The sequence below is a fragment of the Chelonoidis abingdonii genome, chromosome 2, assembly GCF_003597395.2.
Source record: "Chelonoidis abingdonii isolate Lonesome George chromosome 2, CheloAbing_2.0, whole genome shotgun sequence".
Taxonomy (NCBI): domain Eukaryota; kingdom Metazoa; phylum Chordata; order Testudines; family Testudinidae; genus Chelonoidis; species Chelonoidis abingdonii.
This window is the reverse complement of record NC_133770.1, coordinates 169,187,252-169,209,275: the sequence shown is the minus strand read 5'-3', so window position 1 is coordinate 169,209,275 and position 22,024 is coordinate 169,187,252. Positions and strand designations below refer to the sequence as shown.

General features: G+C 41.0%; 1 protein-coding gene across 1 annotated transcript in view; it reads left to right on the top strand.

The window, feature by feature from the left end:
• The window catches only part of CDH9 (cadherin 9), a 119,955-nt gene that overhangs the window by 20,163 nt on the left and 77,768 nt on the right, over positions 1–22,024 (top strand). The window contains exon 2 of the mRNA XM_032777706.2: positions 10,944–11,267. Coding sequence (XP_032633597.1) covers positions 11,040–11,267 — 228 coding nt within the window. The 5' untranslated portion in view covers positions 10,944–11,039. The remainder of the gene's footprint in view (positions 1–10,943; positions 11,268–22,024) is intronic.

Here is a 22,024-nt window from a genome sequence, read left to right as displayed (position 1 = left end):
TTAACTACACTGATGGAAAAACCCTTCATGATGTAGGAAGAGTCCACGCTATGGTGCCACAGTGGCAGCATCGTAGTTGTGCCACTGTAGTGGCTGTAGCGTAGACATACCCTGAGAGTAGCTAAAGGGGCCAAAATCACAGTTAAGGATTAGTGTGATGGAGCAGGATTCTGACATGATGCCTGTAGTGAGGCAGCCTGGCTCCCAGCCGCCCCAGGGAGGGACGAGTCCCTACAGACTCCAAAGTGGGTGGAGTCACTGGAGCCTGCGCCCGCCCCCCCAGAGGTCAAGGCGCAGGGCAGGAAGTATAAAAGCCCAGCCCCAGGGCTCAGAAGCTGCCTGGCTGCCAGAGAGGCCAGATGCTGATGCCCTAGCTCCCGCTGGGGAGACTCCTGCCGCCTGTGACCGACCCGAGGACCGCCCATATCTGAGGAGACTGGACGCCGACAAGACACTGGAAGAGCCCTTAAGCCGACTGGTACAAAGGGACCCCAGGAGCTGTCCAGTTTACCCCTCACTCAGTATCCCAAGGAGCCCATGGTGTGGGACGCTGTGGAAGATGCCGCTGAGACACAGGTACCAGTAGAGGGGGAGGTTGGAGGTAGCCCGGGGGCAGCCGACCCTAGTCTGGCTGCAGCACACCCAGAGCCCATGTCAGTGTGTTGCGGCCAGGATCCCCACTGACACAGCAGCAGGCTGCCTGCCGCTGTTAGGGCCCCAGGCTAGGACGCAGAGGAGTGGGTGGGCCTGCGTCCCCCCTGCCACCCAACTCATGGCTGGCAGTCTCGCCCTCGCCCTGACGCTCAGGCCCAGGAGCCTAGACTTCTTAAACTACTGAACTGTTTGCTCAGCCCCTGCCTGAGGGTCTGAGCCCTGAACTGTTGTTTGCTGCTCCGCCCTGATTTAGGGCCTGGGCTTAATTTACTGACTGAACTGTTTTCTCAGCCCCTGCCTGAGGGTCTGAGCCCTGAACTATTGTTTGTTGTCCCGCCCTGACCTAGGGCCTGGGCCTCCAATACAAGGCTATTGGCTCAGCCCTGCCTGAGGGCCTGAGCTCCTGGCCGTTTCCTGACCCACCAGGCTAATTCACCAACGCATCAGACACATGTAGTGAGGCGGCCTGGCTCCCAGCCGCCCCAGGGAGGGGCGAACCCCCAACAGGGACGTTTACAATGCCTTTAACCTGCTATGTTGGTGATCGGTGGATGTGTGAATGCTCGTAGCCTGGGGGGATGCTGTGTTGTGTAAGTGCTCTTCATCACTGGTAGATCACCCTGACTTTGATCCTCTCTGGGTGAATTAAGATGGTTTTGGGTCTCAATCATGCTGGTGAGATGGAGCAAAGCAGCTGCACTGCACTGGGGAATGTGGCCCTATGTTTTCCAAAGTGTGTCAGAGAAACCAAACAGGTTTTAATGCAGTCATTATCTTTGCTTTTTATTGTATTTGACTCTGGAGGGCAGTGAGAGGCAGGAAGACAGATAAATCTTGAGTGACACCACTAAATTAGTGGAGGTACTCTGGATTCATACGGGTAAAACAGATCAGAAATTCTATAATAGCATAGTGAAGATCAGAACCTGAGCTGGGAGTTCAGACTGAAGTACAAGAACCTTCAAATCTGGCCCAGGAGCGCAATGGCCAACATTTGTTTTCAATTGTCATGTAAAGCCTATTTGGTGGTCTAGATGAAAGAGATAGTAGTCTCAGCCCCGCTGCTAGTGAGCAAATGTCCAAATCATAAAAAAGATATCAGTGCAAGTAAATGCAGTCTCAGCAGCGAGGCCAAGGATTAAATGGATAAGAAGACTGATATGTTGCCTCACCTCTAGAATTAATCTCACCTGGCCAGAGTTAGAGCATAACTCTCTATACAGGTTTTTATAAGGTCATCCATCACTATGGCATATGAGAAATTGATGGGGCAGTGTAAGAAGCTTGCACTAGTGGGACCAGTGCTATGCCTATGGCTAAATAGAGACTTTCATTGTTCAGAGTTACCAATTTGGCACTTTTAGTAGGAACTAGATTAAACAAACATCTGAACTTGTATAGCTGAATTATAAAAGCTGGCAGCAGGGAGTGTGAGAAAAGCTGAAACAACCTGTACAACAAGAGTACAAGCAATACTATTAACAACACTGTCTGTGATAAGGATTTGCTGAGGTACTGTAATTTTCTTTTATGAACTACTGTCGGTGATAGTTGTAGACTATTACAAGTTTTCCTCTTTGTAACTCGCTTTTAACAAAGCAAAGAAAATACACAGGTCATCAAAACAATTATTACGAAGATGATTTAATTCACATTTGAATTTGGAAGGGAGTAACGATAAAGATTCATTCTGGACAAACATAAGGACACACAAAATCTCAACCTCATATTTATATAGACATTCCCTACACTATTGCTGTAAGTGTCAGTAAGTGTGTTGGGTTCTTGGAACAATAGGGCCAAATCTTCCACTTTGGCTGATGTCTATTAGAATACATGAGGGAACTGGGGACAAAGGTAGCTTTAAACACATGGGACTGCCTGAGGCCAAGTCAGCTCCAGGCACAGCTTAGAGCAACCTCATGTAAGAATTTATGGACTATGAACAAGTCTCTCTGTTAAGCTAAATATATTGAGCTCCTTACATCTTTCATAATAAGGCAAGATTTCCATCCTTTAATCATTCTCAGGGCTCTTTTCTGATTCTTTCCTAATTTATTAAAAATATTCTTGAATTGTGGACACCAGAACTGGACACACAATTTTGGTAAAGGTGACAACAGTGTGAAATACAGAGGTTATATAACCTCCTTATTCCTGCTCAAGATTACCCTGTTTATACTTCCAATAATCACATTAGCCCCTTTGACCATAATGTTGCATCAGGAGCTCATGTTCAGCTGATGATCCAACATTGATCCCTGGGTCTTTTTCAGAGTCTCTTTTTCCCAGGATACAGTCCACCATCCACTAAATGTGACCTACATTCTTTGTTCCTAGATGTATGACTTTACATTTGGTCATACTGGAAAACACATTGCTTGCTTGGGCCCTGTCTACCAAGCAATCTAGATTGCTCACTCTATATCAATAACCTGACCTCCCCATTATTTACCACTGCCCCAATATTTGTGTCATCTGCAAACTTTATCAGTAAAGATTTAATTTTTTTTCCAAGTCATTGATAAAAGTGTTAAACAGCATAGGACCAAGAACCTTTCCCATCCCACAAGGAACACACCTATTTGATGATTCCCCCTTTAAATTAAATGTTTGAGACCTGTCATTTAGTCAGCTTTTAATCCATGTAATGTGTACCATGTTGATTTTGTATTAATATAGTTTCTCATTCAAAATGTTATGTGGTCCCAAGTCCAAATGCCTTAAAGAAGTGTAAGTATGTTACATCAGCACTATTATCAACTAAATATGTAATCTCAAGCATAAAAGATGTCATGTGAGTTTGACAAGATCTATTTTCCACAAACCCATCCTGATTGGCATTAATACCCTCCTTTAATTCTTTATTGATTGAATCCTTTACCAGCTGTTCCATTATTTTGCTTTGGATCCATGGCAGGGTGACAGCCTATAATTACCCAGCATTCTCTGGTCACACTATATGCCAGCGGAGAGGATGGCACAGAGCCAGCTTCACCAAATCTATATGCCAGACTGAAAGGCAGGAGATAGGGGAAATCTGAAGCTACCCTGGTAGGGCTAATTTCCTGCACATTTGTATCACCAGAATGGTATAAAGGGACTAGACTAAGGTGGGGAAGAATAAGTGTCAAGATCTGGAAAACACACACGCAAGGAAATAAATTTAATAACATTTTAACAACACTTGAGCTCTGAAAGTACAATGTTGCCATAGATGACTCTTACTGCTTCATGCACACAGGCTGACTTGGACAGACAGATCTGGAAAACAGTGCACTGTACCACTAGATGCTGCTTTGTTTTGTGTTCTGGCAGAGAGAATGTTATGATTAGATCACTGCACAAATACAAAATTTATATCTACAATTGATCTGTGATCCGCCAACATGGTCTGTGGATATCTGTGGATATATAGCAGATATCCACAGATTTGCAAGTCTCAAGCTATACTGTTTGTTAGGCACAAAAATGTCTTACATAACGCAGGATATTAATATCAAAGTGCAGACAATCAGCTTAAGAGTGATAAGACCTGTCATGTCAAGTAAAAGTGATATTTTTAAAGAGGAAGTAATAAGAAGAGGATGGGGGAGGGAACCTTTTCTGTTGATGCAACATTTCTTTTTCCTCTTCGTTCTGAAAACTGTTCTGTAAACACCATAAAGCTGTTGAATTTGTAAATAAAGTATGGTATACAAATGTTGGGCTGCCTAATTATATGATAAGAGTGAAATGTGTTCCCTGTGGAGTTTAATCAACACCAAAATATCAAAGGAGGACAGTCAAAAGGCCTTGCTTTAAAGGTTTAAAAGTGGTACATTTCTTATTTCCCCTCATATTGATGAAAGGTGACCCTGTAAAAAGGACTACTAATGGGAGTTAAGGGTCTTTTTTAAAGAAACGAGGGCCTCCCTTCTGTGATTCAGCAGGCTGCTGCCTTAAGAACAGTTACTTTAAATTATTCTTTTTAACTTAATGTAACCCCATCTCTCACACAGCAGATCTCTGTAAAGTCTGTGTCAGTAACTACTGTGGGTTTCATTCACTAACACTCTCAGAGTGGGGTAAAACTGTGTCCTCCCACTCCTCAAAATGGCTTCACTGTTGGGAAGGGAAGATGGTGTTTTCACCGCTATACTCTTCTAGGGATTATGCCAGTGGATAGCAAGCCCTTGCCCATGGGAACTATTCAGATATGAATTAGCATATCCTCCTGCCATCTCTACTCACATATGGGGCTATAGTGGCTCAGTGGAGCAGGGACTGAACTGCTGCAAGTTCCCTCCAGGTGGAGGGTCTAGCAGCAAGGGTCTGAAATCTTGGATAAACAAAAAGAAGTCAGCATATTCTATGGCTGAACCTAGCCCAGTATCTCCACCTAGAGTGTCTCAAGGACTTGTGGTATTTTTAAATATAAGGCTAACTCTCTCTAATTTCAATAATGATAAATATTTATTTTAATAAACCATTCATTATGGATTTATTTGCCTATAGATGTGAATATAGACATGAATTCAATAGATTTTCTAATATTTTCTAATATTTTCTAATATTTCAACACAGTGCTGAATTCACAATAGAGGGCAAATTTTTCAAAACAGAGTTCATCTCCCATTTAAGTACCAAAGTAAGGGGATATCTATTTAAAACAGATCAGCAGCACATTGAGTGCTGAATTCCTTTGAAAAGCTGGCCCAAAATGTCACAATTAAAGAGTGAGAGATTCCGCTCACCTCAGAACAACATAGCACGTGTTAGACCCAGTGTCATATCCCTGCTCTGCCTGATTTGGGGCAGGAGCTTGAACCAAGGTCTGTCATATCCCAGCTGAGTGTCCTAACCAGCAGACTATCAGGGTCAGGACTCAGACTTTTCTGTTGAAGCTCTTCCACTTTATATAAGTGATTAAATAGGCCCTGGGGCAGAGAGAAGGATTGACTCCATAGCCCAAGTTCAAGTCCCTGCATCTCCCAAGGAAGTACTTAGCTAACAGGGTAGGTCTCATACTCTTAAAACATTTTTGTATTTTGATGAATTGGCATTTTCTGAATAAAAACTGTTTTGTCAGAAAATTACTGACCAGGTCTTGTCACAAAGGGTGCTACTGATGCTGATTGTTCTTAAAAATCTGGCCCTTGTCGAGATACCTAAATAGAATAGAGCTCTTCTGAAAAGCTGGTCTCAACTGTAGGTGCCGAGCACTTGAAAATCTGGTCTTTAATTATTTGGAATCATTTATTCATTAAACCTCTTCCCACTGAAGTAAATGGCAATATTTCCACTAACCCCACTAGGTATAACACTAGCTCATTAATACTCACCGTCTACAATAACCACCATTAAATCTATTTAAATTCTACTTTTGTGTCTCCCTAAAGCCCCCAAAGAATTCTGCTAATGCCATTAGATTTGGCTCATGTTGGCTAGGCTTCTTAGTGCACACACTTTAATTGATTATTTTTCCCCCTTTTTGTCCTTTTTAGTATTTTCCCCATCCTTTATATTTTGGAGAAAAGAAAAAAAAGATAAGACACACATTCCACATGAAATCTACAAATATCTTGCTCTTTAAAAGTCGTACTGATCTCAGATCTAATTCTACAGCCTTTATTCATGTTAGTAGTTTCACTGAAGTCAAAGCCAGGGTCTACTCACATGAGTAAGGGCTACAAAATAAGGCCCACACTGCAGTGTATCCTGTATAAAATGCATGTCTCAGCTTTGTAGGTTCTTTGAACCTTTACGAACAAGAAGTGCATCATTTTTATGTAAAAACTTAGGAGAGACATGTCTAGTCCTTCTACTGCAGATAAACATGCACTACTTTTAGTCGACTGAGATATGATGGACCATACTTATGCATTTATATTCCATTATTTTTATCTTTTCATTTGGAATGGAACTTTACTTCAGTGTCAACAAATGAAACAAACTATTCTGCATGCTCTATTGTAAACTTGCCAAAGGTTAGAATAGACGCATATCATGATTGTGAGTGACTGTGCAGCACCAATTAAATACATTACCATGGTGATTGCCATAGTAACATTTAAAATGGCATCATTGCTAACAAATCCCTGCTATTGATCCCAGCAGGCCTTATTTCACAGTATGCTTCAAGAATCTAAACTGAATGTTTTACATTCAAAAGGCTTTAAGAAATACCATTTTTTTTCAATTGCTAGTGTAGTAAGGAGAATTATGTCTTTCATATGAAGGTAATTCATTTACCTGGAACTCCCTGATACCAGACTCATTTACTGCAGTGGAAGATTTTAATGATTTCAGGTTACTTCCACAGACCTCTCAAACAGCAAAAAGCACTCATTTTCTGCCATTCAAGATCATCAGATGTAACTGGTTTGCAACCTGAGGAAAGGATGCAGGTCACAATATGTGCATTCAAGTGTTTATATGAACAGCGTGTCCTAATTAATGTCTTTAACTCATATGTAACTAAGGAAATAATGTGTTTTCCATTGTGTAAAAGAAAGGCTAGATTGACTAGATGGTGGGGAAGGTCCAAGCAACAGATGCTGGATATATGCTGTAAGATAGTATCTGACGCAACACATTTCACAAGTTAGAAAGAAAACAAACAAAACCTTTCCTTTCAGTCTCAGTCCATGCCTTACTGCTCCTATTGAAAATCAAAGAGGGTTTTTCCATTTTTTCAGTGGTGACAGGATTGATCCCATCATTTATAACAAATTTAACTCTACAGACAATGCATACATCTACAATATTATCACACACAATGGAAAAAGTTAGATCCATGGTTCATTAGCTCCCAAAACACAAGCCTCTGTACCGATTGTGATGAAAGAGTTTGGCCACAGTACAAGACCTATTGCCCGGTAAGCAAGCCCAGTGAACCACTCACTAGAGGGCAGCACCACAAATAAAGCCAGTTCACTACAGTATTTAACACCTGCCCTGACTGGAAAAAAATGTGGGAGCAGACAGTCTTTCCAGTATATCCTCTGTTAAAGAATTACTGCTTAGCAGGACAGAATTCCTCATTGCAAAAATTCCTAGAGCTGCTGCCTTTAACCTTGCTCCTGCGTAGAGCTTGCTGTTGACTTCAACCTACACACTAGCTGCTGAGTGGCTTCTGCCTTCGAGATAGTGTGTATTGGCTGATGCCCAGTTTATAGTGTTTTCTTGAGCATATAGGATGTAGATTTGGGACGAATGATTATGCAATTCTAGAAGCCTTGAACTTGTTAATTAAATAGAAAGCAGATTCTGTTGTCAGAGATGTGAATGTATGGGGGTTCAATTAACAACAGGAAAAAGCACAAATATAATAGAGGATATTGAGAAATACATGAAAAAAATAAAGAGACAAGGTGGATGAGGCAATATATTTTATTGGATCAACTTCTGGGCCAGCTTTCAAGCTAAACAGAGCTTTCTTCAGCTCTGGGAAAGCTGAAGATGATCTCTGTGTAGCTTAAAAGATTGTCTCTTTCACTAAATTTTTCCACCAAAAGATATTTCCTCAGCCACCTTCTCTCCTTAATATTCTGGGAACATTACACTGCTACAACAACACTGCAAACAAATGAAAAAAATATAATTAAACATTGTAAGTAAGACATAGCAGAAGGTAAAATGTACTCCCTAGATTTTGTCAAGAACATTTTTGTTCAAAAGCTGATCAGAAACAAATTTAATGTTGTATATTGATGTTGTTGCTTAATGAAGATACATCCAAATATGTATTTTCACTGCAGGGTATTTGGAGTTGCTCACGGAGCTAGGTGAGAAACAATTTGCCCTTCCTGAAAACATTCTTCAGATTTCAATAAATGTCCTGCTGCACATTAGGATGAAACTGAGAACTTAAAAAAATAAAAAATTCTGAAAAACAAGAGAGACCCACTCCAGACTAGTAAATAATCTGTGGGACTCAGCTGTGCTGTGAGAGACTCAGGCTTAAGTCCCTGCTTCAAAATAGAAAGATGAATATGGATTGCCCATTTCCCAGGTGAGTGCCCTATGCACTGGCCTATTGGCTAATCTGGGCTCACTTGCTGTGGTTTTGATCCCCCCAAAAAGTGCATCCTGGACCTGAGAAACCCTCCCAATTAAAGTTTCTACAAATGAAACATTTCTTGCAAAGTTTTGTGGTTTCAGTAAACTGGGATTTTCTGATGAGAAACAGTTTATTTGAAAAAAATCAAACTGGCTCTAGTTACTGATAACTAAAACTAAACCTAGATGAGTTTGTCATTTAAAACAAAATAAATAAACTCCATTAGATTTGAGTCAGGTGAGTCTAATTATAAGGTAACACGCTATCTATTACAGGACACATTCTTCACTTAACAAGTTGGGAATTTACAGGTGTTAAATTAACCACAGGAGAGCTCTTCCATGGTTCTCTGAACTCCACAGGAACATACTGAGAATAACAGGAGAAAAAATGAGATATTGAATATACCTAGAGAATTCAAACAAAATATGTTCTCTAATTTATGCCAAGATCTATGTACATGCACGGTTTTATGCAAATCAGAGTTCATTCACTATGTGCTTTAATTCTTCAATTAAAAAAAGGAATGAAGAAAATTAGAATTTCCCTGCATTATAACTACTGCATAAATTAGACATCTATTAAAATGTTTTATTGTTTGTTTTAAAAACATGATGCTAGAGAGTGATAAATATTCCAAGCCTTCACTTCTTTCTCAGATAAATCTCTGATTGAAGTTACTAAAATACACCAAAGCTTTGATCTTGCTTCAGGATCCCTGTGCCCATGCAGAGGCTCACTGACATAAACTGGACTCCTCACAGATGCAAGGATCTGTACTAGCCAGGCATGGTGAAGAATCAAGTCTAACTTTCTAATCATTAAAGTCTCCAAATTTTCCACTGAAACTGTTTGTTGACAGAAAGTTTGTTTTCAACTATATTTATTGTTCTGCAGAAAGTAGACACTTTTCACAAAACATTTTAACTTCTCAAAAACACAGACACCTGAAAAACAAAACAAACACACACAAAATTATGGCTGAAAACCACAACTTTCATTCAGAATTGGTGCTACTGTGCCTCACTGCAGTTCAGGTGCCTCATTCTCCTCTTGGGGCAGGGTCTTCAGCCAGACCACATCTCCCATGATGCATCATTGCCATGGAACTCTCATAATAGCGTGCAGCTGTTCAGAAAAAATAAAAACCATATAGCTGCATGGGAGTTGTAGTCCAGCTAGGGAGCCCAGCCCATGGAAGAGAATGATGCCGTGGGTTATCCGAAGGAGAACTCCCATGAGACACCTCAGTGGCATTTGCAAATCAAACATTTTGGCCTTCAACTGAAAAATTTCAGCTTTTGGCCAGATTTTCAGGGTTTTCTGTGGAAAAATTAAACTAAAGTGACTTTTTCCTCTTTTTTGATTTTGTTTCTTCATGGAAGGTGTTGGGAGAGACACTTTCAGATCAGCTTTACTCCAAATGCAAAATGACTCCAGTGAGATTTTCAGGCATGGTTATCTTATAGAATTCATCTAGTAAATATAATTCATCCCAGTTCAGGGGACCTGCAGGAGGCCCTTTGCTTCATTTAGGCTCTTCTGAACAAATCCTGCATGCAGCTGTGTATCACAGTAACTCTCTTGGCAGAGGAACTTTATAAGCAAAGGCAGGATTTAGGCAATGGGTACACAGGAGGCATGCATATTTGTCCACTGTAAATCTTAGCTTCTCTGGAACCACTGTGCAGAGGGGGAAGGTGGGGATAGTAGGTAGGAACAGGTAGGGGCAAAGCCAAAGTGAGCCATGTGACTGAGTAAATTGAAATCTTTATTTCTGTGTGGCTTCTCCCGCAGCATCATAGTAGCAGCTAGGGACTGGCTCTGTGATTTAGAACCCGGCTAAACATTGTACCTAAATAACCAGAGACTGATTACGTTTTAAGATCAAGAAACATATCACCTGATTCAATACTTACTTGTGCATGAAATCATATACTGGGGAAAAAGAGGGAGAGAAAGGAGGACGGAGAAGACTTCAAAAGCCTGATATTAAAATTAGATTAATTTGTATGTGTGATTACCTCAGTAACAAACTTAAATCCAGTGATTGTACAAATGATTGGCCTGTTTGCTATGCTGGCCTTTTGTGTGTGCAATTTTCTGATTTGCAAGCGCAGATGTGGCAACCGCATGTGCAAGTTAGGAATGCAGTTTTAACAACCAGGCTGTAAATATACTCTAACACAGTATATTGACCTAGATATAATTACAATTCACCCAGAAAGTTTTGTCCATTTCACAGGTCCTTTAAAATAGGAATACAACCTTTCAAGAGTTTTGTTCTGGTGAAACAAGAGAGACGTCAATCCCGGCAGCGTCCCTGCTAAAGCCGCAAACAATGAGGACTTGCTACTGCTTGTCATTTCTGTTCTGGACCTGTATGCTTCATGCAGTTCACATGACACCATCCCCCAAAAGGACTATCAAGTATTCACAAAATGGAAGGATACTGGGGTTGTCACAGGATGATGGGAAAACCCTGCACCGCAGCAAACGTGGCTGGATGTGGAATCAGTTTTTCTTGCTGGAAGAGTACACAGGTTCAGATACTCAGTATGTGGGCAAGGTAAGCTTTGCTTTTAAAAGACCACAGACAGTTGACAAATCTGACAAGTGATGCTTTGCACAGTTCTTCTTACTTGATTTCTAATATATAACAGGTAGTCTTATTTTCTCATCAGCACTAAAGCAAAGCACACGTAATGTATTATAGTTTGAGCAAGAAGGGTTTGGAACTGGGAGGTGGGATATTGTGATAAAACGGGAACACATCAGCCTAAACATTACTAATTCCTGGTTAGACAAACACACATTTGTGGGGGTGTTTCAATCACTGTATCATTTCAAGTCCATGTTCAGTTGTCAAGGATAAATATTACAAGAGAGAATTAAAAGATTGGCTGTCATTGAGAAACCTATCTTTTGTGATATTTGCAATTATGCAGAGATATATTCTCCACTAGATGAACACAAAATTCCATTTGTTAATAATGAAAATTTTATCCTTGCACAGTGGAGAAACTATATTATTAAGAATGGTGGTTGAGAAAAGAAAAGATCTTCAGCCTTTTTCCAGCAAACAAACTCTAAACTTTACTTAACGGTCTGAAAAAAAAAGTGAGCTCTCTTCCAGCTGTTAACTCCAACAGCATCCCTGAATTCTAACTGCATCTTTGTGAATCCAAGTTGGCCTCTTGCCTTTCCTAGTGATACTTACATCAAGGAGTCTCAGATTTACAGCCTTTGCTGTGCCTCACCATCTGCCCTTATGGTCCCTGTTTTCTGGCAAGGCCTTCACAAAAAGAGAAATCTCTGTCTTGGAAAACCATTTAGAAAACCAGTAAGTAGGAAACTGCAGCAAAATCTGATGTCAATCATACAGGTATGGATACAAAGTAATTTGTTTGACTTTGGTAGAGTTATGAAAATATAAATCAAGAATAACTGAGATCAGAATGCAAATCTCTCTCTTTTTAAAAAAGAAAATGTATCTATGAAGGAAGGGACACCTTTGTTGAATCTACAGCAGATGGTATGCCCATCTCACCCAGTCATGCATTCCTTCAATGCCCAAAATTCCCACTGACTTTCAGGAATTCACTGCTGGACCTGTAAAGACACATCCCATACTATGTGTTAGCCTTAAGACCTGAGATTGTTTCATGATCTGACAATGTACATAATGGCCATGATTCTGCTCTCAGTGTAAAACAGGGGTAATTGCATTTCAGTCCATTATGTTATAAAAATGGTGTGAGAGGTATAGCAGGCCCAAAGTGTGATAAACAGGAAACTCATCTAAGGTTTTTTTGTTTGTTTGTTTTGTTTTTTAAACAACTCAGAGAGCAGTATCTGTTTTGAGAAAAGCTTAAGTCTCAGTTTAGTATTCTCTATCTGAATCTGAGGGCAGTTAGCGAATTGTGTTACCTGTGAGGAGAGAACACTTTTATTCAGACTCATGGGGACGAGTGAGTAGCAAGAATTCCTAGCCAGCCCTTCTTTAATATGGACAGACTCAGACTGAAGGACTCTTAGAGTAATATAATAATGTTGTACTAGAAAGAGAATGAAATGAATTCAGAAACTCTTATTTTAAGTACACTTGCTAGAGGATCCAATAGCTGACAAAAGTTAGTATTTATTTTGCTCTATAGTGGATTCAATTTCTGATAAGTCCCACTCAGTAATGTAGAACTACATTAGTGTATTTTGCCTATGACATAACAGTGTGTTACTAGGAATTTGCCGGGACTGGATTACTTGGCTGTGCTACCAGCTTGCATGTGAAAGATGTCTATAAATTTAACGTTTAATACATCACACAAAGGTGAGCATTATGAGTTAGTGTCACTTAAAATTTTGACCTGACTTATAGCTGTGGATCCCCATTTACTTTTAGCGTGGCACCAACTAACACCAATTTTGTATCATCACTTCTGAACACACTTGCACCATATTCCACAGTAACTTTCAAGTGCTTCAATGAGTCTCAATTACTGGGATTCCTCTGGAACACCCAGAACTTCTCATGCCACTTCTTTAAAAGTGATGAGAGAGTGTTTGTTCACAAGAAGGCTTGCAAAAAGAAAATGTGCTATGAGTACTGGCATGAAGCTCTATTTGCATAAGGAGTCACATCAGAAGTGCTTCCACGGCCATCTCATAAAAGCCATCTGTGGCTTGGGAGTTGGAAAAGGAAGAAGGGAAGTTTTGGCAGAGAAGTAGGAAGAACAATAAAATAAAATCAACAGTATCCATGAGAAGGTGGAAGAGTTGGTCGTAATTGTGGGGGCAGGAGAAAATAAGCAACCATCCTTATCATTCCCTATCTCTAGCAGGAGTTTCGGCTTCCACAAAGTAGCAGTACTTCCCAGGATCTATCTTCAGAGAGAGAGAGAGAGTGTGTGTGTATGTGTGTGTACGTGCTATGACAAAATTCCTCCTCTACCTTGGTGTGTCCTGCACTTATTGGCGGATTTGCTTGCCTCAGATTCACCCTGTCGGTTGGGAAACAACCCAGAGACCTTCCCCTCTGGTAGAAGCCACAGTCCAGGTCAATTCCTCCTGTGTTTGATCAGCAGTTGGGAGGTTTAGGGGGAACCCAGGCCCACCCTCTAGTCCAGGTTCCAGCCCGGGGCCCTGTGGACTGCAGCTGTCTAGAGTGCCTCCTGGTACAGTTGCGTGACAGCTACAACTCCCTGGGCTACTTCCCTATGGCCTCCTCCCAACACCTTATTTTTCCTCACCACTGGACTTTCCTCCGGATGTCTGATAACGCTTATACTTCTCAGTCCTCCAGCAGTATGCCTACTCACTCTCAGCTTCTTGCATGCCTTTTGCTCCCAGTTCCTTGCACACACTTCCTCTCCTCTGGCTTCCTTTAGCCTGACTGGAGTGAGCCCTTTTATAGCATCAAAGGGGCCTTAATTAGTCAGGTGCTTAACAGCCTCACCTGACTCTTAGCAGATGTTCTCATTAGCCTGGAGTAGCCCCTGCTCTGGTCACTCAGGGAACAGAAAACTGCTTTTCCAGTGGCCAGTATATCTCCCTTTTACTACTCTGCTGTTCCCAGCTGGCCTGGGTCTATCACAGTGCATATACGCCCATGTGCATTGTACACTGTGTAGCCTTTTATCTTATTTAAAATGAGTTTTGTAATGTGGTGTTACACTATTGTGGTTTCAGCTACAGTTTCAGGCTCAACAGAGTAAAAGTCACTCTGCTACTTGCTTCAGATTTAGAGTCTCTAGGAACACATAAAGACCAAGTGTGGTGACCATACATTTCACAAGTATAAGGTCTAGTCTGTTTTTAGAAGTTTTATTGAAGTTACAGTTAAAGTTATGATTACTCATGCATATAGAAATCCTATAAAGCCCTATGAACAAGTTACAAATATAGTTATGCTCACATCCATAACGATATTCTTAAGGTCTGATGGATGCATTGCCAAATGATCATTTGTAGAGGGATGGTTCCTGCTGGAATTTTCCATAGGGAGCTCAATTTTCCTAGTCTGGGCACCTTCTTTTTATAATGTTGGTCTGACTATACCTCATTAGCATTTATGCACATATTGCACCCTACAGTTAGGGCATGCATTAGAGAAACGTGACTGCTGGGTATCTTGTAAGCAAAAAAATTACTCACTGTTTTTTGTTTCCCTCACCCTCCCACAAAAAAAATATTGCCCAAATATTCTTATCTGTAAGCCTAAAATAGCTAAGCTAAAATCTTACAGGCTTCAGCTTACAGGTCTTGTGTTTCAGCCTTCTTTACTTAGATACCTTCTACATAATTATCCCTTCTAACTAATGATCAATCTTATACTTCTATAATCTTACAATTTAATCTATTTAGCACACAATGATTATATATGACATAATATGTGAGTTAATCATAACATCACACAATAAATTAACAATAAACTAAAGTCATTGGCTACAACTGCTACACTAAAGCAAAATATAGTCAAACCCATCTCTTCACACAGGCACTGCAGTGAATATATGCAAGTTATGTAACAGAATCAGAAGCAGTGTTATTTGCCACATCACATAGAGGGCATCACATCATATCACACAAGAATCAGGCCTAATCTTTCACTTTGAAGTTAACGGGAATGTTGCTATTGACTCCGTGTCATAAACAGATAAGAAAAGTTAATAGCACAGAAGTACTTTATATCTCTTTGACTGTAAAGGGTTAACAAGTTCAGTAAGCCTGGCTGTCACCTGACCAGAGGACCAATCAGGAGACAGGATACTTTCAAATCTTTGTTTTTTTTTTATTCTGGTGAGACCCCAGGGACTGGGTCTGGATTCACCAGGGAATTGGTGGGGAGAAAGGAGGGAAGGGAGGAGAGAGGCTAATTTCTCTCTGTGTCAGGATTACTTTCTCTCTCAGGGAGAGTCTGGGAGGGGAAGAAGAGAAGGAGGGGGAAGGTGAATTTTCCTCTCTGTTTTGTGATTCAAGGAGTTTGAATCACAGTGATCTTCCAGGGTAACCCAGGGAGGGGAAAGGTTTTGGGGGGACCAGAGTGTACCAGGCACTGGAATTCCTGATTGGTGGCAGCGCTATAGGTTCTAAGCTGGTAATTAGCTTAGAGGAATTCATGCTGGTACCCCATCTTTTGAACGCTAAGGTTCAGAGTGGGGAATTGTACCATGACACTCCAATACATGAAAGATGGATCCCATATTATGCAATATCATGTGAGCGGATTTAGGACAAGAACTCTGCCAAAAGCAACGGGAGCATTAGCAGCAATATGTCACTCATAGAAGCATGACAAAAACATATGAACTCCCCTCTCCACCATCCTGTGACTAGTCAAGAGCATTCACTGCATCCTCAGTATTCAAAATCCCCTCATCCCAATCCTGCTTTCACCACTCAAAATGTATTAATACTGATACAGCACTGTGGTTTGCCACTACCATACAGTCACACTGTGTTGGTGGTGTCCTTCTGATGGTGGTGTCCAGAATCTGTGTTGGTGGTGTCCTTCTGATGTCTACTTCCTAGCAAATGCAGGTGGCTTAATCATACATTCTTGGCTTATGCAGACCATTTGCTACTTCAGAGCTATGAGAACCTCTCTTGTTCGCTGTATACACTGGTAACCAGGAAATGTAGTTATTAATGTAGTTATTAATATTAACACATCAGGGGAATCCCAAGTCATTACAGAGATCTGACAATACACTTGGTGGTTAGAACCAAGCAAGAACACAATTACTACAAGCTGTTTGTAACAATAACTATGTTAAATCTTGACTGCAGTGACCCGAACAGGGCCGGCTCCAGGCCCCAGTGTGCCAAGCGCGTGCTTGGGGCAGCATGCCGTGAGGGGCGCTCTGCCGGTTGCTGGGAGGGCAGCAGGCAGCTCCGGTGGACCTCCCGCAGGCTTCCCTGCAGAGGGTCTGCTGGTCCCGCGGTTCCGGTGGAACATCCGCAGGCACACCTGCAGGAGGTCCACCGGAGCCGCGGGACCGGCGAGCGGCAGAGTGACCCCCGCGGAGTGCTGCCGTGCTTGGGGCAGTGAAATGGCTAGAGCCGGCCCTGGACAGGAAATAGGTATGGGTCAATTCAATCAACATACGTGTTCTATGTAATGTTGTTTATAGGATGGATCACAAACACAACAGCTACCCAAATTTCCCTATCCTTAAGCCTAGTCCTGAGGCTATTAAATAAGATAATTGTATGTTAAAAGATCATGCATGTCCTACCAATTATTATTATATTGCTTTTGTCAAAGACAATGGAGAATGATGATATGTGATAGAAAAAGATCAGTAAATTCAGTTAACACATTTGGCAGATATAGGAAATATTGTTGAAAAATATACATATGTCATATTTAATACAGTTGGCCAAAACCAGAGCACTGGGTAAATTAACAAGATAGGAGACACAGACCATAGTGTATCTTTCACAAGTAGAACACATATGCCACATGCAATTATTTTGTATCAACTGACAAGAGAAAATTGAATGTAAATCTTCAATCAATGTATCTGCCATGTGTCTCTCTCCCCTTTCCCACACACTTGGTCAGAAAAGAACCCATATTTTTTTTTCAATCTGGGATCTACATATTTAGCCAAATATAACACTTGTCCATTGACAATAAAAGAAAAGTTTAAAATGTCCTAAATTACTCTAGGCTCACTCCTCTCTCACTTTCTCTCCTGAGCTTCCCGTTCCTTTGCCCTTGAAAGGATCAAAGGTAGACTAAACTAACCTTGCCCTTCTCTGTATTCTTCTTCATCTCAATTATATTACGGTAGTGCCTAGAGGCTGCTGCTGAGATCTGGGCCTCATTGTACTAGGCAGTGTACAAACATATATGGAGAGAAAGCTTTTCCCAAAAAGAATTTACAATCTAAATAGGCAAAGGTAAGGCAAGCAGAGTCACAGAGCTGCATAAAGGCTAGGCCATCCAAACTGGGAATAGAAACATTAACATTAAGTTTGCAGACGATACCAAACTGGGAGGGATTGCAACTGCTTTGGAGGACAGGGTCAAAATTCAAAATGATCTGGATATATTGGAGAAATTGTCTGAGGTAAACCGATGAAGTTCAATAAAGACAAATGCAAAGTGCTCCACTTAGGAAGGAACAATCAGTTTCACACATATAGAATGGAAAGAGACTGTCTAGGAAGGGGTATGGCAGAAAGAGATCTAGGGGTCATAGTGGACCACCAGCTAAATATGAGTCAACAGTGTGATACTGTTGCAAAAAAAGCAAACGTGATTCTGGGATGCATTAACAGGTGTGTTGTAAACAAGACTCTTCCGCTCACGCTGACTTGATAAGGCCTCAACTGGAGTATTGTGTCCATTCTGGGCACGCATTTAAGAAAGATTGGAGAAATGGGAAGGTCCGGAGAAGAGCACAAGAATGATTTAAAGGTCTGAGAACGACCTATGAAGGAAGGGCGAAGAATTAGTTTATTTAGTTTGGAAAAGAAGACTGAGAGAGGACATAATAGCAGTTTTCAGGTATCTAAAAGGGTGTCATCAGGAGGAGGGAGAAAACTTGTTCACATTAGCCTCTAATGATAGAAGAAGAAGCAATGGGCTTAAACTGCAGCAAGGGAGATTTAGGTTGGACATTAGGAAAAAGTTCCTAAGTGTAGTTAAACACTGGAATAAATTGCCTAGGGAGGTTGTGGAATCTTCATATCTGGAGATATTTAAGAGTAGGTTAGATAAATGTCTATCAGGGATGGTCTAGACAGTATTCGGTCCTGCCATGAGGGCAGGGGACTGGACTCGATGACCTCTCGAGGTCCCTTCCAGTCCTAGAGTCTATGAATCTATGTCACTTAAAGTGACCAGTCACATAGAATGACTAACTAGTATCTAATACTGAGTAATCCACAATCTTAAATTTGTTAAATACTTGTGAATAATGAGAAAAGCTGTTAAATTCATTTGATAATTCTCAAACACAATAGTAATGAATTGGTCACAATGAGTTATTCACCAAGCTATGTGTATACTTGGGATAGATTTCCTTGTAAGAATCCTAAAACAAACACCTTTAGAAGCGAAGGGGTCAATCATTTTTTGTGAGTTATTGTGGGGACAATAAAAATATTGAATACAAATCACACTCAGTGGGTCCACAGGTCTCAAGGTCTCCTTTGCCCTCTACAAGGAAGGACCAAATATCCCCAGAACTCAGTTCCACACCCTATATATATGCAAGGGTAGAGATAGAGCAGATCCCTTGACTTCTCTGCAGGGACTATGGAAATTGCACTGCAACTATTATGAAGTCCTATATAATTTAACAAGGATCATATTGATAGGGTTCTATAGAATTTACTCTGAAACCTACAGAATTTAACAGAGAATCCAATCTGTTCTGTAGTGGATTTTTAACCATTCTATAGAATTCCATGAGACATAAGTCTCATAGGGTAGACAAAAAGGACCTAGAGAATGAATGTCATTCTCTATTAAATTCTAAACAACTTGTTCATAAAGAAAGTAAAATAGCCAGGAGGAGAGGTGAGGCATCACCATCCAGGAAAGACTTGAGGCTCATGCAGTTTCCTCCATAAACTGCTTTGTTTCAGTCCAATGTTCAGCCTCTGCAGAGAGTAAATCCCCACTGCAGATCTCTGGATTTCCACGAGATCATATAGCTCTCAACTCAATAATATTTTTAAGTGCTAATTATTTTCCAATCAGTATTTTTCTCTTCCACTCCAAAGGAATATTGAGTAGGTGCATGCACTTCATTAAGCCTCTGAAATCTAGCTCTAACTTGTGCAACTTACACCGGGCTACCCAAAAGGTTTGTCGACAGCAGTTTTCTATAATTCGGGCTCACACGTAGCCTAACAACATACTGATTATAAAATGATGTAGTAGTTTCTATTCCTTCTTTCACTAACTCTTTCATGATCTGGGGTAGGTTCAGTTTATCTCTGCACATATTGCCGCCAAAAGCATTTCATGTGAACTTTACCCACCACCCACTACTGCCTAAGAGTAGAAGAACATGTCTAGATTTAGCCAAATCTCCCCAGAAAACATTAAAACAAACCTGAAAGCAAGCATCCAATAAAAAAATTAAGTGCCTGTAAGGATTATATTCTTTCAGAAAAGGCAAAGCTAAGGTAAATGAAACCAGGCTATGATGAGATAGCCTGTGAGTGATAATTACCTACATTTTCTAAAGACAATACTGAATTCAGGTTCCTCAGTTTTTGGGCAACCAACTTCACAGTCCTTTTCATAAATGTTGTCTATTATGACTCACTGTAGCCAAGGCAGCTTCATCCTGAGCACCGCCTTGTGGCTACAGGGCACGCTGCAGTGTCTTGCTAATACCTTCTCCCTCAGGATATGTCTACACTGCCATTAGACACCTGCAGCTGACCTGTGCCAGCTGACTCAGGCTTCTGCAGCTCAGGCTAAGAGGCAGTTTAACTGTGGCATAGATATTTGGGCTCAGGGTCCAGCTTGAGCTTTGAGACCATCCAACCTCATATGATCCTAGGCCCAGGCTCCAGCCTGAGCCCAAACATCTACACAGCAATTAAACAGCTCTTTAGCCCAAGTCAGCCGGCATGGGCCAGCCGTGGGTTTTTAATTTCAGTATAGACATACTCTCAAAGGGCTCCATACATAAACTCAGTGCAGGTTTGTCTTGTGCTTTCACTACCCTTTCTCAGAATTTATTCACATAAATAAAGCTCTGAAATAGAACTCAAAGTCTCAAATCAGAATCCATCAGTTTTACCCTCTTGTCGGGTCACTCATATCTGTAGGGAAACCCCATGATGTAGGTCTTCCTGCTGGAGTCTGTTTCCTTCCAGCAGTCTTCAAGTCACCCTATTTCCAGGCCTTGTTGCATCTGGCCTTTCCTGTTTTGGCAGGGCACTCCCTGGCTGGAGTCTCAAGTTTCTCACCCTGACTTCTAGCCCTCTGGTATCACAGTCATCCCTGCAGGAGCCTTTCTTACTACCTGCAATTTCCTACATTTTCATGTTCATTTCCATTTCCCCCTTTCCTTCTCCTCTCTCCCCCCCTTACTGCAGTCACATGCTGCACTTCACAGGGAATTTCCTGACTCCGGTGGGTTAGCCCCAGGCTCTCCAGTCCAGGGGCAAGCCACCCTGTTACAGTCCCTAACAATACATTTCTGTGATTTTTTTCAAAGACATAAAACATGTCCAGTCTTGTTAAGGACACAGCTTGTATTGATGCTCAACCAACTATATTGTCTCAACTTGAGAGTTAAAATACCTTAATAGATCAAGGACATTGTCTTGCAAAATAAGAGACAGCTACTTAGCAGATAATGGGTGAGATTCTTGATGATTTCTATTAGAAGCCTTATAAATTGTACAATTAAAATCACTCCCTAAAATCTATTTTAAGATGGAAAGTGGATGAATCAGGCTTCACTTTACCTTAAAATAAAATATCAACCCAACCAACACTTATACTGAATCCCTGGCTAAGAAAATCTTCGTCTCTTCATTCAGTTAACCAGTCATTTTGATTCATGATATTTGCATGTATCCCTTGTTTAAAAACAAAACATAGTAACCCCCCTTAGAAATTAACTTTCTTTTGCAACAGATATTCAAACACAACCATTCTTTACTTTATGTCTCTGCACTTGTTAGCATTCAGAGATCCACAAGGAAGATGGCTTACAATAGGAGCACTCATTACAAGACAAAGAGGAGAGACAAGGCAGAAAGAACTACAGAAGACAAAGCAAAATGTTTCATTAGGTTACTAACCCCCCAGCACTGCTGTTATATAAGGTCTCTCTCTCTCTCTCTCTCTCTCTCTCACACACACACACACACACACACACACACACACTCTCTCTCTCTCTTCAGACATCAGTTTCTGCATTTTTTAATCTTTTTTTTCTTACTTAATTCAGCTGTAGAGTGTTTCCTCTTACTATACAGCAAAACAGATTAGGATCTGGAAATTTTCTTTCACATCAACTCCACAATCCCCTTTGGTTGCATTAAGAAAACAATTAGTATTTTCTAGGATATATTCTCTTTTAATATGCTGAGTAGCAGAGAGATAGCACACAGAGTCACTGATGGCATCATCACACCCATCACTTCCATTAGGCTTCAGTCATAGAGCTGAAGCAGGGAGCCCCAGACTGATAAGAAGTGAGAGGCTACTGGCACTGAGAGGATGACACAATGCTGGGTGTCTAACACCACCTTAAGGGATGCACTGAAAACCAACTTCCTTTTGCCAAGTAGAATTTTAAAATGCCCCCCCTCACCTCAAAAACAAGAAGAATCCTTTTT